Raw genomic sequence first — 19,539 nt, 5'->3', positions numbered from 1 at the left:
CCTCCTGGTATGTGAGGTGTCGCCGGTGTCCTCCGGTGTCCGCTGGCTGCAGAGCTCAGACCTCCCCTCCTGGTATGTGAGGTATCATGTGTCCGCCGGTGTCCTCCGGGTGTCCGCCGGCTGCAGAGCTCGGGCCTCCCCTCCCGGCATGTGAGGTATGAGGTGTCGCCGGTGTCCGCCGGCTGCAGAGCTCGGGCCTCCCCTCTTGGTATGTGAGGTATGAGGAGTCCGCCGGCTGCAGAGCTCGGGCCTCCCCTCCTGGTATGTGAGGTATGAGGTGTCGCCTATTTCAGACGCAGCGGGAATGTTGTCGGCTGGAGGCATTGTGGAACGACAGCTGATATCGGCGAATACTTCTTGGTTCTCTGATGACCCCACATCTGTTAGGCCGGACTGCGGATTAGGTTTTGGACCTCGTCCAGGATACATATTCTGGGGTCTTCTGACGCCCGCTGTCTGCGGCTGAACCCTGTATACACTGGAGATGGTGGTCACCAGGAGACAGCTGGAGGAAGCGGAGCCGGACACGGCAGGCACAGTAATGGCCTCCCTTCCTCCGGGGTCTCTGATCGCAGGCGCTTCCTGCATTATTCACTAAGCAGAGCAGTCACCACTGCCCTGTATACTCCAAGTGTACAATCCCAGTATACAGAGCCTGCGTATACTGCAGAGGTCCCAGTGTACTCACACCCAGCAGCATGTATACATAGTGTGTCCAGTATACAGAGCCTGCGTATACTGCAGAGGTCCCAGTGTACTCACATCCAGCAGCATGTATACATAGTGTGCCCAGTATACAGAGCCTGCGTATACTGCAGAGGTCCCAGTGTACTCACATCCAGCAGCATGTATACATAGTGTGCCCAGTATACAGAGCCTGCATATACTGCAGAGGTCCCTGTGTACTCACATCCAGCAGCATGTATACATAGTGTGCCCAGTATACAGAGTCTGCGTATACTGCAGAAGTCCCTGTGTACTCACATCCAGCAGCATGTATACCTAGTGTGTCCAATATACAGAGCCTGCGTATACTGCAGAGGTCCCTGTGTACTCACATCCAGCAGCATGTATACATAGTGTGTCCAATATACAGAGCCTGCGTATACTGCAGAGGTCCCAGTGTACTCACATCCAGCAGCATGTATACATAGTGTGTCCAGTATACAGAGCCTGCGTATACTGCAGAGGTACCTGTGTACTCACATCCAGCAGCATGTATACCTAGTGTGTCCAGTATACAGAGCCTGTGTATACTGCAGAGGTCCCTGTGTACTCACATCCAGCAGCATGTATACATAGTGTGTCCAGTATACAGAGCCTGCGTATACTGCAGAGGTCCCAGTGTACTCACATCCAGCAGCATGTATACATAGTGTGTCCAGTATACAGAGCCTGCGTATACTGCAGAGGTACCTGTGTACTCACATCCAGCAGCATGTATACATAGTGTGTCCAGTATACAGAGCCTGCGTATACTGCAGAGGTACCTGTGTACTCACATCCAGCAGCATGTATACATAGTGTGTCCAGTATACAGAGCCTGCATATACTGCAGAGGTCCCTGTGTACTCACATCCAGCAGCATGTATACATAGTGTGCCCAGTATACAGAGTCTGCGTATACTGCAGAAGTCCCTGTGTACTCACATCCAGCAGCATGTATACCTAGTGTGTCCAATATACAGAGCCTGCGTATACTGCAGAGGTCCCTGTGTACTCACATCCAGCAGCATGTATACATAGTGTGTCCAATATACAGAGCCTGCGTATACTGCAGAGGTCCCAGTGTACTCACATCCAGCAGCATGTATACATAGTGTGTCCAGTATACAGAGCCTGCGTATACTGCAGAGGTACCTGTGTACTCACATCCAGCAGCATGTATACCTAGTGTGTCCAGTATACAGAGCCTGTGTATACTGCAGAGGTCCCTGTGTACTCACATCCAGCAGCATGTATACATAGTGTGTCCAGTATACAGAGCCTGCGTATACTGCAGAGGTCCCAGTGTACTCACATCCAGCAGCATGTATACATAGTGTGTCCAGTATACAGAGCCTGCGTATACTGCAGAGGTACCTGTGTACTCACATCCAGCAGCATGTATACATAGTGTGTCCAGTATACAGAGCCTGCGTATACTGCAGAGGTACCTGTGTACTCACATCCAGCAGCATGTATACATAGTGTGTCCAGTATACAGAGCCTGCGTATACTGCAGAGGTCCCAGTGTACTCACATCCAGCAGCATGTATACATAGTGTGTCCAGTATACAGAGCCTGCGTATACTGCAGAGGTCCCTGTGTACTCACATCCAGCAGCATGTATACATAGTGTGTCCAGTATACAGAGCCTGCGTATACTGCAGAGGTCCCTATGTACTCACATCCAGCAGCATGTATACATAGTGTGCCCAGTATACAGAGCCTGCATATACTGCAGAGGTCCCAGTGTACTCACATACAGCAGCATGTATACATAGTGTGCCCAGTATACAGAGCCTGCATATACTGCAGAGGTCCCAGTGTACTCACATACAGCAGCATGTATACATAGTGTGCCCAGTATACAGAGCCTGCGTATACTGCAGAGGTCCCAGTGTACTCACATCCAGCAGCATGCATACATAGTGTGCCCAGTATACAGAGCCTGCGTATACTGCAGAGGTCCCTGTGTACTCACATCCAGCAGCATGTATACATAGTGTGCCCAGTATACAGAGCCTGCGTATACTGCAGAGGTACCTGTGTACTCACATCCAGCAGCATGTATACATAGTGTGCCCAGTATACAGAGCCTGCATATACTGCAGAGGTCCCTGTGTACTCACATCCAGCAGCATGTATACATAGTGTGTCCAGTATACAGAGCCTGCGTATACTGCAGAGGTCCCTGTGTACTCACATCCAGCAGCATGTATACATAGTGTGTCCAGTATACAGAGCCTGCGTATACTGCAGAGGTCCCAGTGTACTCACATCCAGCAGCATGTATACATAGTGTGTCCAGTATACAGAGCCTGCGTATACTGCAGAGGTCCCTGTGTACTCACATCCAGCAGCATGTATACATAGTGTGTCCAGTATACAGAGCCTGCGTATACTGCAGAGGTCCCTGTGTACTCACATCCAGCGGCATGTATACATAGTGTGCCCAGTATACAGAGCCTGCATATACTGCAGAGGTCCCAGTGTACTCACATACAGCAGCATGTATACATAGTGTGTCCAGTATACAGAGCCTGCATATACTGCAGAGGTCCCAGTGTACTCACATACAGCAGCATGTATACCTAGTGTGCCCAGTATACAGAGCCTGCGTATACTGCAGAGGTCCCAGTGTACTCACATACAGCAGCATGTATACCTAGTGTGCCCAGTATACAGAGCCTGCGTATACTGCAGAGGTCCCTGTGTACTCACATCCAGCAGCATGTATACATAGTGTGTCCAGTATACAGAGCCTGCGTATACTGCAGAGGTCCCTGTGTACTCACATCCAGCAGCATGTATACATAGTGTGTCCAGTATACAGAGCCTGCGTATACTGCAGAGGTCCCAGTGTACTCACATCCAGCAGCATGTATACCTAGTGTGTCCAGTATACAGAGCCTGCGTATACTGCAGAGGTCCCAGTGTACTCACATCCAGCAGCATGTATACATAGTGTGTCCAGTATACAGAGTCTGCGTATACTGCAGAGGTCCCAGTGTACTCACATCCAGCAGCATGTATACATAGTGTGCCCAGTATACAGAGCCTGCGTATACTGCAGAGGTCCCTGTGTACTCACATCCAGCAGCATGTATACATAGTGTGTCCAGTATACAGAGCCTGCGTATACTGCAGAGGTCCCTGTGTACTCACATCCAGCAGCATGTATACATAGTGTGCCCAGTATACAGAGCCTGCATATACTGCAGAGGTCCCTGTGTACTCACATCCAGCAGCATGTATACATAGTGTGCCCAGTATACAGAGCCTGCGTATACTGCAGAGGTCCCTGTGTACTCACATCCAGCAGCATGTATACATAGTGTGCCCAGTATACAGAGCCTGCGTATACTGCAGAGGTCCCTGTGTACTCACATCCAGCAGCATGTATACATAGTGTGCCCAGTATACAGAGCCTGCGTATACTGCAGAGGTCCCTGTGTACTCACATCCAGCAGCATGTATACATAGTGTGCCCAGTATACAGAGCCTGCGTATACTGCAGAGGTCCCTGTGTACTCACATCCAGCAGCATGTATACATAGTGTGTCCAGTATTGCCCCGGAGATGTCAGGGCTGGCTGGTGTGTATGGACAAAGGGTGGAATCACGGCACATCAGGTGTGGCCCCTGCTCTGTGTGGCTGGGAGCCTTCGGAGGTGTCACATGCAGGGAGTACATAGTGATAGTGGGGGAGCACACGGTGATATGTCCGGCAGTGATGACGGGGGAGCACACGGTGATATGTCCGGCAGTGATGATGGGGGAGCACACGGTGATATGTCCGGCAGTGATGACGGGGGAGCACACGGTGATATGTCCGGCAGTGATGATGGGGGAGCACACGGTGATATGCCTGGCAGTGATGACGGGGGAACACACGGTGATAAGTCCGGCAGTGACGGCGGGGTAGCATGCGGGCGGTCACTCATCCTCTCGTTTCTCCACAGGTCACATCTAATGCCGAGACTGAAGGCTTCGCGCTCCCACGAGTCGTTACTTAGTCCCAGCAGTGCGGTTGAAGCTCTTGATCTCAGCATGGAGGAAGAGGTGGTCATCAAGCCGGTGCACAGCAGCATTCTGGGCCAGGACTACTGCTTCGAGGTGAGTGGCCACTAGTATGGAGACTGTGTTTGGCATCATTGCTCGTCTTTATTCATGGCTGTGTGATGGGTCCTACCCCACCCTCTGTGGCCACACAACGGCTCCTCCTGGTCACAGTACATCTCTGCCCCATTTACTGGCCCAATTACATCTGCTCTTGGCCATACGACAACTTCTCCACATCCCTGGCCATATGTGAAGAGTCAACACAATTGTGACTGTCTGTCCTCCATGGTTTGGTGTCTGGTTCATCCCTCAGCCTGGAGGGGTTCACGAGGAGCGGAGGCTGCAGACCAGCTCTGCCCCATCTCACATCATCCTCCCCTCACCCTACACGTGGCATTGTGCCGGTGACATCAGGCCACCAGTTTACGTCCCCGGACGCTTTATTGGCTTTGTGTGGTTACTGGCTTCTCCCAGCCTTGTGCGTGTGCAGTGTGTGGATATGGCATTTGTACAGTGGATAAAGGGTGGGCACAGCCGAAAGCAGTGATGGGTGCGGAGATGGTGGTGGGTCCAGGGGGTCACGGGGCCGGCTCCACGACTCCCCAGGGGGAGACCACATTATATGACTGCCTGGGCTCGATTCGACTCCCTATTCCCCAACCTACGATGGCTCCACCATCAGACTGGGCTCATTGTTATCAGTGATTAGCTTCTCAATAGCTTCTATGCGGCCCCCCGCCTGCCTCTATGCGGCCCCCCGCCTGCCTCTATGCGGCCCCTGCCTGCCTCTATGCGGCCCCTGCCTCTCCGTGGTTCCCCGCCTGCCACTACCAGCTGATCGAGCCGTGCTGACGTCACCGATAATGGCGAGCACCCCAGGTCACTGGTCATCTATGTGTGGCAGGAGGCTTTGTTCCCAGGCCGTGCGGAAGATGCCGGAGCTTTCCAGGTCAGTGCTGACAGCTCAGGAATCAGCCAGATATGAGCTGACAGTCAGGGCTGAAGGCTGCCGCCATCCGGGACAGACATGAGCACCACACTGCAAATATCCAGCGTCTTCTGTATCGCTCGCTGCAGAGAGCCGCTATTACCATGAGCCATATACACAGGAGCTGACAATCTACAAAAGGCCGCCCATCAGCACCGCATGGGAGATTCCAGTAAGAGATTCCACATTGCTTCTCCATAGAAGCCGTCATGTCTGCAGGAGGGTCCATCATTTCATTTAAAAAGAAAACCTCATTCTGGGTGGGGCCTGCACCCTCTCTACAGGGATCCGGTGGTCCCCACTCACTACAATGCTCTGTCTTTGCAGGTCACCGCCTCGTCCGGCAGTAAATGCTTCTCGTGTCGCTCAGCAGCTGAACGGGATAAATGGATGGAAAATCTGCGCCGTGCAGTTCACCCCAATAAGGTATTTATCACATAAGGTGAGCTCCATTGTCCTGCATCCCATCATACACCCCTGCTCTACCCCATCATACACCCCTGCTCTACCCAGTCATACACCCCCCCCCCCGATATCGTACGCCCCTGGCTTTCTCCCTCGTCGTACGCCCCTGCTTTCTCTCACTCATCTTTCCTTCCCACCATCGCACACCCCTACTTCTCCCCCCCCATTGTACACCCCTGCTTCTCTCTTAATCGTACACCCCTGCTTCTCCACCCCACACCCCCATCGTACACCCCTTGCCCTCCGTACCACCTGTTATAACAGTGCAGCCCCGACCCTCGGAGGTTCAAGCCATGTGGGGTCCCTCCATTATCCTGGACAGCTGGTTCCTGGGCCACCTTCTCCCGTGTGCTCTTTGCTGTGTGCTGACTGCGCCTCTCGTCTCCAGGATAACAGCCGCCGGACGGAGAATATGCTGAAGCTGTGGATTATAGAAGCCAAGGACCTGCCGGCCAAGAAGAAGTATCTGTGTGAGCTGTTCCTTGACGATGTGCTGTACGCACGGACCACCTGCAAACTCAAGACGGACAACGTCTTCTGGGGCGAGCACTTCGAGTTCAACAACCTTCCAGCCCTGAAGAGCGTCACCGTGCACCTATACAAGGAGACGGAGAAGAAGAAGAAGAAGGACAAGAATAACTACATGGGGCTGATCAGCATCCCCATCGCCGCTGTCACCGGCCGACAGTTCGTGGAGAAGTGGTATCCAGTTGTGTCTACAAACACCAGCAAAGGGAAGTCTGCCGGCCCCATGATCCGCATGAAGAGCCGCTACCAGAGCATCAGCATCCTCCCCATGGAGCTGTACAAGGAGTTTGCGGAGTACATCACCAACAACTACATGGTGCTGTGCTCCAGCCTGGAGGGCGTCCTCAGTGTGAAGAACAAGGAGGAGATGGCGTCTGCCCTGGTGCACATCCTCCAGAGCACCGGGAAGGCCAAGGTAAGAGCTACCTGCCGGACACCTACCCGACACATGGCGCTCCACCGTCGCATAAAGTGAAGGGGTGCTAGAAGGAGACGGGTGTGGGAGGGGGACCAGTTCTGTAGTGCAATGGGTGCGGGCGGGAGAGGGACCAGTGCTGCAGTGGGATGGGTGCGGGCAGGAGAGGGAGCAGTGCTGCAGTGGGATGGGTGCGGGTGGGAGGGGGACCAGTGCTGCAGTGGGATGGGTGCGAGCAGGAGGGGGACCAGTGCTGCAGTGGGATGGGTGCGGACGGGAGGGGAACAGGCGTGGAAGGAAGACCAGTGCTGCAGTGGGATGGGTGCGGGCAGTAGGGGGACCAGTGCTGGAGTTGAATGGGAGGGGGCGGGAGGGGGACCAGTGCTGCAGTGGGATGGGTGCGGGCGGGAGGGGGACCAGTGCTGCAGTGGGATGGGTGTGGGCGGGAGGGGGACCAGTGCTGCAGTGGGATGGGAGCGGGCGGGACGGGGACCAGTGCTGCAGTGGGATGGGTGCGGGCGGGAGGGGGACCAGTGCTGCAGTGGGATGGGAGCGGGCGGGACGGGGACCAGTGCTGCAGTGGGATGGGTGTGGGTGGGAGGGGGACCTGGGCGCCCTCCTCTGTGGACTCCCCCCTTATGTAATGCATTAATATCAGGTGAAGGGTCACTGTGTAGGAAGAGCAATGCCCTGCAGAGGTGAGTGGTGTAATAATCCGCAGGATGTTCAGGTCGTCCAGTCAGGTGAGCTCCGGCTGGTGGTGGCAGCCGAGTCATCAGTGACTTTGTGATTATTGGTGATCAGTGTTCTGTGCTGTGCAGTGTCCCCCTGCCGGATCCCGTGCTGTTTTAGTAGAGCGATGTCTATGTGTAAATGTTGGTGCTAATTATCCTGTTCCTCCCACTTCAGTTTTCATTCCTGGCAGCCGCCCTGGCAGCATCTGTGTGTGCTGTCGCTCCCGGCCCCCTGGCTGGCACTTGTTCTGCCAGGCTGGAGTTTCCACACTCCATGAATCATGTTTGGGAGCAGGCTGTGTGCAGTGCCGCGTCTGACCATATGTCTGTGGCCCCCCCCCTTCCCGTGTGTCCAGCACTTACCTTATAAGAATCCTCCTGCCTGTATGAGCTCCTTATACTCTTAGGGTCCGTGCCCATGATCTGTGACAGCCGGAGCGATTGGTAACAGCAGGAGCGGTCTCCGCTGCTCCCAGTACAGATCCCCATGGTCTCTACTGTTCGCAGTACAGATCCCTGTTTAATTTACTCAGATACAGGCTAACTTCCTCTTGTGTTAAATTTAGTTGTATCAGGTTGTTGAACTTTGATTTTTGCCTTGATGAATAATCCTGGAACACTCAGGCACTTTTCATCCATGTTCACCAAGAAGCTGTTTAATATCTCAGTTCACCAAGAAGCTGTTTAATATCTCAGTTCACCAAGAAGCTGTTTAATATCTCAGCCTTTTTTTTGTCCTCTATAATTATTCTTCAATCTTTTATGGGGCGATACTATTTTTTTTCCCCCTTTTGGCATTAATGTATTTATAAAACATTTTGGGATTTATTTTAATGTTTTTTTGTGTTTTTATTTCAGTAGATAAGGTTGTAGTTTGATTTCTTTTTTTATATTTCCTATTGACAATTTTATACTTCTGAAATGCTATTTCTGTATTGTCCGACTTAAGGATTTCTCGGCCCTTTGTTTTATTATACTGTGTACCGTCTTATTTATCCATAGTGGTTTCTTTTTATTCCTGGACACGTTATTACCAGAGGGTATATGTTTTTTACAGGACTCTAGTAGTATATCCTTAAACTTGACCCGTTTATGTTCGGTATCCCCAGTTACCATGACATTGTCCCAATCTACACGATAAAGCTCTTCCCTTAATTTGTTGAAATCAGTTTTTCTAAAATTCCAGGTTTTAGCATTTCCCCTGTGAAATGTTCTATTGAATATTACTTTGAAGCTTACCATAATATGGTCACTGCTGCCCAAGTGCTCCTGGACCTGACGGGCGCTTCCGGACATGACGGGCGGTCCCTGACCTGTCAAGTGCTCCCAGACCTGTATATCTGGGATTGTATCTGGTCTATGTGACAGGACCAGACCTGTAGATTATCTCCCCTGGTCAGTTCATCTACCATCTGAGAGATGTAATGGTCTTGAATTGTAGATAAGATCTTACAGCTTTTAGCACAACCAGAAAATTCTCTGTCCCCTGAATGTCTGGAGAGCTGAAATCCCCCATAATAAGGACCCGATTACTATTATTATTATTATTATTATTATTATTATTATTATTATTATTATTATCTACCTTTTCATGTGATGCAGCATTTCAATCTCTACCAGTTCAGGTATGTTAGGAGGCTTATAGCAAACTCCGATTAGCAGCTTTTCATTACTGCCCCCCATGTTCATTTACCCATACTGACTCTACATTGTTGCAGCGCCCCCCAATGTCGTCATTGAGCACAGGTCTTAGGTTAGATTTGATAAATAGGCGGTGCAGGGTGATCTGTGATGCCATAGACCTGGGAGTCTCCTCCTCTGCGGTGCAGGGTGATCTATGATGTCACACACTGATGCCATAGACCTGGGAGTCTCCTCCTCTGCGGTGCAGGGTGATCTATGATGTCACACACTGATGTCATAGACCTGGGAATCTCCTCTGCGGTGCAGTGAACTATGATGTCATAGAGCTGGGAGTCTCCTCCTCTGTGGTGCAGGGTGATCTGTGATGTCACACACTGATGTCATAGACCTGGTAGTCTCCTCCTCTGCGGTGCAGGATGATCTATGATGTCACACACTGATGCGATAGACCTGGGAGTCTCCTCCTCTGTGGTGCAGGATGATCTATGATGTCACACACTCATGCGATAGACCTGGGAGTCTCCTCCTTTGTGGTGCAGGGTGATCTATGATGTCACACACTGATGCGATAGACCTGAGAGTCTCCTCCTCTGCGGTGCAGGGTGATCTGTAATGCCATAGACCTGGGAGTCTCCTCCTCTGTGGTGCAGGGTGATCTGTAATGCCATAGACCCGAGAGTCTCCTCCTGCGGTGCAGGGTGATCTGTAATGCCATAGACCTGGGAGTCTCCTCCTCTGTGGTGCAGGGTGATCTTCTTCTAGCGACAGGGATCGCAGTGTCTGGTTTGGTGGGTCCATAGTGACAGGGATCGTGGTGTCCGGCGGGGTGGGTCCATAATAACAGGGATCCCGGTATCTGGCGGTGTGGGTCTTCTAGTGACAGGGATCCCGGTATCTGGTGGGGTGGGTCTTCTAGTGACAGGAATCCCAGTGTCTGACCTGGTGGGTCCATAGTGACAGAGATCGCCGTGTCCGGCGGGGTGGGTCCATAATAACAGGGATCCCGGTGTCTGGTGGGGTGGGTCTTCTAGTGACAGTGATCCCGGTGTCTGGTGGGTTGGGTCCATACTGAGAGGGATCCCAGTATGTGATAAGGTGGGCCTTCTAGTGACAGGGATCCCGGTGTTTGGCGGGGTGGGTCTATAGTGACAGGGATCGCGGTGTCTGGTTAGGGGGGCCTTCTGGTGAGGTGGGTCCATATTGACAATGATCCTAGTGTCTAGTGGTTTGGGTCCATACTGACAATGATCCCAGTGTCTGGTGGGTTGGGTCCATACTGACAGGGATCCCGGTGTGTGATGAGGTGGGTCTTCTAGTGACCAGGATCTCTGTGTCTGGAGGGGTGGGTCTTCTAGTGACCAGGATCCCGGTGTCTGGCGGGGTGGGTCTATAGTGACAGGAATCCCGGTTCCTGACCTCTGTCCTTGTGATCGGCTCTCATGGTTTCCCGTCTCTCCTCTCCAGGATTTCCTCACGGACCTGATGATGTCGGAGGTGGACAGATGTGGAGATAATGAACACCTCATCTTTCGGGAGAACACGCTGGCCACAAAGGCCATTGAGGAGTACCTGAAGCTGGTGGGACAGAAGTATCTGCAGGACGCGCTGGGTAATTTCATGGCTAAAGCTGGGCTTCGTGGCTGATCACTCCCTGCTTGAGGCCATGATGATCACCGGCTATGAACCTGTTCTCCACAGGGGGCACTGACTCACTTTATACCTTTCATTACTTATTGAATCCCAGCCCTATATTGTATAACTCCTATAGTTGTAAGACCCGTCCCCGTCTCCTGCTGTGACATCATCGCTTGTCCCAGTCTCCTGCTGTGACATTAATGGCTTGCCCCCGTCTCCTGCTGTGACGTCGTCGCTTGTCCCAGTCTTCTGTTGTGACATCATCGCTTGTCCCAGTCTTCTGCTGTGATGTCATCGCTTGTCCCTGTCTTCTGCTGTGATGTCATTGCTTGTCCCTGTCTTCTGCTGTGATGTCATCGCTTGTCCCAGTCTTCTGCTGTGATGTCATCGCTTGTCCCAGTCTTCTGCTGTGATGTCATTGCTTGTCCCTGTCTTCTGCTGTGACATCACTCTGTGTCTGGCAGCTGTTTCTTTCCACTGTTTAGGATCGCGCTCTGCCACTGTCATGACTGTTGTGTCCCCCACAGGAGAGTTCATTAAGGCTCTGTACGAATCTGATGAGAACTGTGAGGTGGACCCCAACAAGTGTTCAGCGTCCGACCTCCCAGAGCACCAAGGAAACCTGAAAATGTGCTGCGAGCTGGCGTTCTGCAAGATCATCAACTCCTATTGGTGTGTGGGGTCTGCCGTGTATGTGTGTGTGTGTGATGGGGTCTGCCGTGTGTGTGTGTGGTCTGCTGTGTGTGTGTGAGGGAGGGGGTCTGCCGGGGAGGGAGGGGGTCTGCTGTGTGTGTGAGGGAGGGGGTCTTCCAGGGAGGTAGAGGGGGTCTACCGTGTGTGTAGGGGAAGAGGGTCTGACGTGTGTGTGTGTAGAGGAAGAGGGTGTGCCGTGTGTGTGTAGGGATGAGGGGCTCTGCCGTGTGTGTGTAGGGGAAGAGGGTCTGCCGTGTGTGTGTGTGTAGGGGCAGAGGGTCTGCCGTGTGTTTGTGTAGGGGCAGAGGGTCTGCCGTGTGTGTGTGTGTGTGTGTAGGGGCAGAGGGTCTGCCGTGTGTGTGTAGGGGCAGAGGGTCTGCCGTGTGTGTGTGTGTGTGTGTAGGGGCAGAGGGTCTGCCGTGTGTGTGTGTGTGTAGGGGAAGAGGGTCTGCCGTGTGTGTGTGTGTGTGTGTGTGTGGGAGGGGGTCTGCCGTGTGTGTGTGTGTGTGTGTGTGTGTGTGGGGGGGGGGTCTGCCGTGTGTGTGAGGGAGGGGGTCTGCCGTGTGTGTGTGTGTGTGTGTGTGTGGGGGGGAGGGGGTCTGCCGTGTGTGTGAAGGAGGGGGTCTGCCGTGTGTTTGAGGGAGGGGGTCTGCCGTGTGTGTGAGGGAGGGGGTCTGCCGTGTGTGTGAGGGAGAGGGTCTGCCGTGTGTATGTGTTTGAGGGAGAGGGTCTGCCGTGTGTGTGTGTGTTTATGGTGTCTGCCGTGTGTGTGTGGGGGAGGGGGGTCTGCCGTGTGTGTGGGGGGGAGGGGGTCTGCCGTATGTGTGTGGGGGGGGAGGGGGTCTGCCGTGTGTGGGGGGGGTTTGCCGTGTGTGTAGGGGAGGAGTCTGCTGGGGAGAGAGGGGGTCTGCCTTGTGTGTAGGGGAGGAGTCTGCTGGGGAGGGAGGGGGTCTGCCTTGTGTGTAGGGGAGGGGGTCTGTTGTGTGTGTGTGTGTGTGTGTGTGTGTGTGTGTGTGTGTGTGGGAGGGGGTCTTCCATGTGTGTGAGGGAGGTGGTCTGCCGTGTGTGTGTGTGAGGGAGGTGGTCTGCCGTGTGTGTGGGGGAGGGGGTCTGCCGTGTGTGTGTGTGGGGGGGGGAGGGGGTCTGCCATGTGTGTGTGGGGGGGGAGGGGGTCTGCCTTGTGTGTGTGGGGGGCGAGGGGGTCTGCCGTGTGTGTGTGTGTCTAAATAAGAAAGCCGCGGAGACACCATCACGTGTTTCTCAACGCTGCCAGGAAACTAGCCAGGTCTTTCACCGGGAAGGAACAACCACGGGAAGGGCAGTCTCCAGTCAAGGAGACCACCTATACCAAACATGGTATCCATCCACAGACAGCCGTTTCGGGGTATTTGCCCCTCATCAGTGTGGAGTAGGAATCTGGCTAGTGGGGGCAATGCCTACCGTATTTCCCCGATAGTAAGACACCCCCGATAGTAAGACGTAGTGGGGGTTTTGGGCAGGGCTGTGGAATCGGTAAGCCAAACCTTCGACTCCGACTCCGACTCCGACTCCTCAAATTCTCTTGCACCGACTCCGACTCCGGCTCCGACTCCGACTCCGGCTCCGACTCCGACTCCTACATATATTGCTTATAGTTAGGTGAAAAATTTATTGTAGTACATGAATATGTGTATGTGAACATCAGACATTTAATAATTTTTATGATACAATAATCAAGATATTTGGATAGAACATAAAATATATTTATTGGAATACAACTTTAGAACACAAAAAACTGTAATAAATTGTAAATATGTAATACACTATGTAATATACAGTAGATTACATATATATCTTGTGTGTGTGTATATACACTGTATATATATATATATATTATATATATTACATATTTACAATTTATTAGTTTTTTTGTGTTCTAAAGTTGTATTCCAATAAATATTTTATGTTCTATCCAAATATCTTGATTATTGTATCATAAAAACAATTAAATGTCTGATGTTCACATTGTACTACAATAAATTTTTCACTTAAATATAAGCATTATACTAAATGTTGTTATTTAGTAAAATATTCAGCACATTCTGCATTGCACTCCTGTCCCCAATTTATTATATATTTTAGGAGTCGGAGTCGGTGCATTTTATACCGACTCCGACTCCGACTCCACCAAAATGAGCTCCGACTCCGACTCCGACTCCACGACTCCGACTCCGACTCCACAGCCCTGGTTTTGGGGGGGTCGGCTAATGTAAGACGTACCCCGAAAGTAAGACGTAGTAAAAATTTATTTATTTATTTATTTTCCTCTTTACAGTACAGTTACAGCGGCCGAGCGCTCAGCTGAGCGCCCTGACATGCCGCCGGCAAAGCGCTCAGCTGAGCGCCCTAACATGCCGGCGGCCGAGCGCTCAACTGAGCACCCTGACATGCCGCCGGCAAAGCACTCAGCTGAGCGCCCTGACATGCTGGCGGCTTAGCGCTCAGCTGAGAGCTGACACATGCCGGCGGTCGGGTGCTCAGCTGAGCGCCCTGACATGCCGGCGGCTTAGCGTTCAGCTGAGAGCTGACACATGCCGGCGGTCTGGCGCTCAGCTGAGAGCCCTGACTTGCCGGCGGCTTAGCGCTCAGCTGAGAGCTGACACATGCCGGCGGTCGGGCGCTCAGCTGAGCGCCCTGACATGCCGGCGGCTTAGCGTTCAGCTGAGAGCTGACACATGCCGGCGGTCTGGCGCTCAGCTGAACGCCCTGACTTGCCGGCGGCTTAGCGCTCAGCTGAGAGCTGACACATGCCGGCGGTCTGGCGCTCAGCTGAACGCCCTGACTTGCCGGCGGCTTAGCGCTCAGCTGAGAGCTGACACATGCCGGCGGTCGGGCGCTCAGCTGAGCGCTCGGCTACCGAGAAATGTTGAAATGTTGCAGTAATGTTGTCCGTGGTCCACCAGGACCATGGACAACATACAAAATCACGCAGCCTCAGTGCCCTCATGTGCAGCCGCTGGTGGTTAAGTTTCCTTAACTTGCGGTACACTTAGGGCGCAATCGCGGCAAGTCCCCATACGGTACATTGCATGGAGACTTGCTGCGATTGCTGTGGGATTTTTTCCAATATAAGACATACCCCGAAAGTAAGACATAGTGGCACTTTTGGGGGTAAAAAGAAAGTAAGACACTGTCTTACTTTCGGGGAAACACGGTAGTAAAAGACTACTTAAGCAAGCATTGTTGACCTTAGGGAGACGTGTGTGTGTGTGAGGGAGGGGGTCTGCTGTGTGTGTGTGTGTGTATGGGGTCTGCCGTGTGTGTGGGGGGGGAGGGGGTCTGCCGTGTGTGTGTGGGGGGGAGGGGGTCTACCGTGTGTGTGGGGAGGGGGGTTTGCCGTGTGTGTAGGGAAGGAGTCTGCTGGGGAGAGAGGGGGTCTGCCTTGTGTGTAGGGGAGGAATCTGCTGGGGAGGGGGTCTGCCTTGTGTGTAGGGGAGGAGTCTCCTGGGGAGGGAGGCGTCTGCCGTGTGTGTAGGGGAGGAGTCTGCTGGGGAGGGAGGGGGTCTTCCTTGTGTGTAGGGGAGGGGTCTGCTTTGTGTGTGTGTTTGTGGGGGGGTGTCTGCGTTGTATGTGTGTGGGGGGTTGCTGTGGGTGGGGAGTCTCGGGGATCTGCCGCGTGTGTTGGTGTAATAGCTGGAGAGGAAAGAGTGCAGTAGGGTGTTACCCAGTAACAAGGAATAAAAGTAATTATGGCGTGTGCTCCCCTTATGGGGCTGTGCATCACACAACCAGGTATTGACCCTGTACCTGCTGCCAAAGATCACTCAGAATCACTGTAAATATGGAGCCATTACTATGCTGCTGGAGATACCCCACCCCTCCAGCAGAGGTGTAATGTGAGGTGATTTACCCCTCCAGCAGAGGTGTAATGTGAGGTGATTTACCCCTCCAGCAGAGGTGTAATGTGAGGTGATTTACCCCTCCAGCAGAGGTGTAATGTGAGGTGATTTACCCCTCCAGCAGAGGTGTAATGTGAGGTGATTTACCCCTCCAGCAGAGGTGTAATGTGAGGTGATTTACCCCAGCAGAGGTGTAATGTGAGGTGATTTACCCCAGCAGAGGTGTAATGTGAGGTGATTTACCCCAGCAGAGGTGTAATGTGAGGCGATTTACCCCTCCAGCAGAAGTGTAATGTGAGGTGATTTACCCCTCCAGCAGAGGTGTAATGTGAGGTGATTTACCCCTCCAGCAGAGGTGTAATGTGAGGTGATTTACCCCTCCAGCAGAGGTGTAATGTGAGGTGATTTACCCCAGCAGAGGTGTAATGTGAGGCGATTTACCCCTCCAGCAGAGGTGTAATGTGAGGCGATTTACCCCTCCAGCAGAAGTGTAATGTGAGGCGATTTACCCCTCCAGCAGAAGTGTAATGTGAGGTGATTTACCCCAGCAGAGGTGTAATGTGAGGCGATTTACCCCTCCAGCAGAGGTGTAATGTGAGGCGATTTACCCCTCCAGCAGAAGTGTAATGTGAGGTGATTTACCCCTCCAGCAGAGGTGTAATGTGAGCCGATTTACCCCTCCAGCAGAGGTGTAATGTGAGGTGATTTACCCCTCCAGCAGAGGTGTAATGTGAGGTGATTTACCCCTCCAGCAGAGGTGTAATGTGAGGTGATTTACCCCTCCAGCAGAGGTGTAATGTGAGGTGATTTACCCCTCCAGCAGAAGTGTAATGTGAGGTGATTTACCCCTCCAGCAGAGGTGTAATGTGAGGTGATTTACCCCTCCAGCAGAGGTGTAATGTGAGGTGATTTACCCCTCCAGCAGAGGTGTAATGTGAGGTGATTTACCCCTCCAGCAGAGGTGTAATGTGAGGTGATTTACCCCTCCAGCAGAGGTGTAATGTGAGGCGATTTACCCCTCCAGCAGAGGTGTAATGTGAGGTGATTTACCCCAGCAGAGGTGTAATGTGAGGTGATTTACCCCTCCAGCAGAGGTGTAATGTGAGGCGATTTACCCCTCCAGCAGAGGTGTAATGTGAGGCGATTTACCCCTCCAGCAGAGGTGTAATGTGAGGTGATTTACCCCAGCAGAGGTGTAATGTGAGGTGATTTACCCCTCCAGCAGAGGTGTAATGTGAGGTGATTTACCCCAGCAGAGGTGTAATGTGAGGCGATTTACCCCTCCAGCAGAGGTGTAATGTGAGGCGATTTACCCCTCCAGCAGAGGTGTAATGTGAGGCGATTTACCCCTCCAGCAGAAGTGTAATGTGAAGCGATTTACCCCTCCAGCAGAGGTGTAATTTGAGGCGATTTACCCCTCCAGCAGAGGTGTAATGTGAGGCGATTTACCCCTCCAGCAGAGGTGTAATGTGAGGTGATTTACCCCAGCAGAGGTGTAATGTGAGGTAATTTACCCCTCCAGCAGAGGTGTAATGTGAGGTGATTTACCCCTCCAGCAGAGGTGTAATGTGAGGTGATTTACCCCTCCAGCAGAGGTGTAATGTGAGGTGATTTACCCCTCCAGCAGAGGTGTAATGTGAGGCGATTTACCCCTCCAGCAGAGGTGTAATGTGAGGTGATTTACCCCTCCAGCAGAGGTGTAATGTGAGGTGATTTACCCCTCCAGCAGAGGTGTAATGTGAGGCGATTTACCCCTCCAGCAGAGGTGTAATGTGAGGTGATTTACCCCAGCAGAGGTGTAATGTGAGGTGATTTACCCCTCCAGCAGAGGTGTAATGTGAGGCGATTTACCCCTCCAGCAGAGGTGTAATGTGAGGCGATTTACCCCTCCAGCAGAGGTGTAATGTGAGGTGATTTACCCCAGCAGAGGTGTAATGTGAGGTGATTTACCCCTCCAGCAGAGGTGTAATGTGAGGTGATTTACCCCAGCAGAGGTGTAATGTGAGGCGATTTACCCCTCCAGCAGAGGTGTAATGTGAGGCGATTTACCCCTCCAGCAGAGGTGTAATGTGAGGCGATTTACCCCTCCAGCAGAAGTGTAATGTGAAGCGATTTACCCCTCCAGCAGAGGTGTAATTTGAGGCGATTTACCCCTCCAGCAGAGGTGTAATGTGAGGCGATTTACCCCTCCAGCAGAGGTGTAATGTGAGGTGATTTACCCCAGCAGAGGTGTAATGTGAGGTAATTTACCCCTCCAGCAGAGGTGTAATGTGAGGTGATTTACCCCTCCAGCAGAGGTGTAATGTGAGGTGATTTACCCCTCCAGCAGAGGTGTAATGTGAGGTGATTTACCCCTCCAGCAGAGGTGTAATGTGAGGCGATTTACCCCTCCAGCAGAGGTGTAATGTGAGGTGATTTACCCCTCCAGCAGAGGTGTAATGTGAGGTGATTTACCCCTCCAGCAGAGGTGTAATGTGAGGCGATTTACCCCTCCAGCAGAGGTGTAATGTGAGGTGATTTACCCCTCCAGCAGAGGTGTAATGTGAGGTGATTTACCCCTCCAGCAGAGGTGTAATGTGAGGTAATTTACCCCTCCAGCAGAGGTGTAATGTGAGGTGATTTACCCCAGCAGAGGTGTAATGTGAGGTAATTTACCCCTCCAGCAGAGGTGTAATGTGAGGTGATTTACCCCAGCAGAGGTGTAATGTGAGGTGATTTACCCCTCCAGCAGAGGTGTAATGTGAGGTGATTTACCCCTCCAGCAGAGGTGTAATGTGAGGTAATTTACCCCTCCAGCAGAGGTGTAATGTGAGGTAATTTACCCCTCCAGCAGAGGTGTAATGTGAGGTAATTTACCCCTCCAGCAGAGGTGTAATGTGAGGTGATTTACCCCAGCAGAGGTGTAATGTGAGGTAATTTACCCCTCCAGCAGAGGTGTAATGTGAGGTGATTTACCCCTCCAGCAGAGGTGTAATGTGAGGCGATTTACCCCTCCAGCAGAGGTGTAATGTGAGGTGATTTACCCCTCCAGCAGAGGTGTAATGTGAGGTAATTTACCCCTCCAGCAGAGGTGTAATGTGAGGTGATTTACCCCAGCAGAGGTGTAATGTGAGGTGATTTACCCCTCCAGCAGAGGTGTAATGTGAGGTGATTTACCCCTCCAGCAGAGGTGTAATGTGAGGTGATTTACCCCAGCAGAGGTGTAATGTGAGGTAATTTACCCCTCCAGCAGAGGTGTAATGTGAGGTGATTTACCCCTCCAGCAGAGGTGTAATGTGAGGTGATTTACCCCTCCAGCAGAGGTGTAATGTGAGGTAATTTACCCCTCCAGCAGAGGTGTAATGTGAGGTGATTTACCCCAGCAGAGGTGTAATGTGAGGTGATTTACCCCAGCAGAGGTGTAATGTGAGGTAATTTACCCCTCCAGCAGAGGTGTAATGTGAGGTGATTTACCCCTCCAGCAGAGGTGTAATGTGAGGTGATTTACCCCTCCAGCAGAGGTGTAATGTGAGGTGATTTACCCCTCCAGCAGAGGTGTAATGTGAGGTGATTTACCCCAGCAGAGGTGTAATGTGAGGTGATTTACCCCTCCAGCAGAGGTGTAATGTGAGGTGATTTACCCCTCCAGCAGAGGTGTAATGTGAGGTGATTTACCCCAGCAGAGGTGTAATGTGAGGTAATTTACCCCTCCAGCAGAGGTGTAATGTGAGGTGATTTACCCCTCCAGCAGAGGTGTAATGTGAGGTGATTTACCCCTCCAGCAGAGGTGTAATGTGAGGTAATTTACCCCTCC

General features: G+C 52.3%; 1 protein-coding gene across 7 annotated transcripts in view; it reads left to right on the top strand.

The window, feature by feature from the left end:
• Nucleotides 1-19,539, top strand: part of DAB2IP (DAB2 interacting protein) — a 191,994-nt gene that overhangs the window by 128,602 nt on the left and 43,853 nt on the right. For all 7 annotated transcript variants that reach the window (XM_075331852.1, XM_075331851.1, XM_075331853.1 and 4 more), the window contains 5 exons: nt 4,667-4,820; nt 6,082-6,180; nt 6,608-7,162; nt 11,005-11,149; nt 11,703-11,847. In XM_075331852.1, coding sequence (XP_075187967.1) covers nt 4,677-4,820; nt 6,082-6,180; nt 6,608-7,162; nt 11,005-11,149; nt 11,703-11,847 — 1,088 coding nt within the window. In that variant the 5' untranslated portion in view covers nt 4,667-4,676. Of the gene's footprint in view, nt 1-4,666; nt 4,821-6,081; nt 6,181-6,607; nt 7,163-11,004; nt 11,150-11,702; nt 11,848-19,539 lie in introns of those variants that run through there.

The sequence above is a fragment of the Anomaloglossus baeobatrachus genome (genome assembly GCF_048569485.1).
Source record: "Anomaloglossus baeobatrachus isolate aAnoBae1 chromosome 9 unlocalized genomic scaffold, aAnoBae1.hap1 SUPER_9_unloc_1, whole genome shotgun sequence".
Taxonomy (NCBI): Eukaryota; Metazoa; Chordata; class Amphibia; order Anura; family Aromobatidae; genus Anomaloglossus; species Anomaloglossus baeobatrachus.
This window is presented reverse-complemented; position numbering and strand designations above follow the sequence as displayed.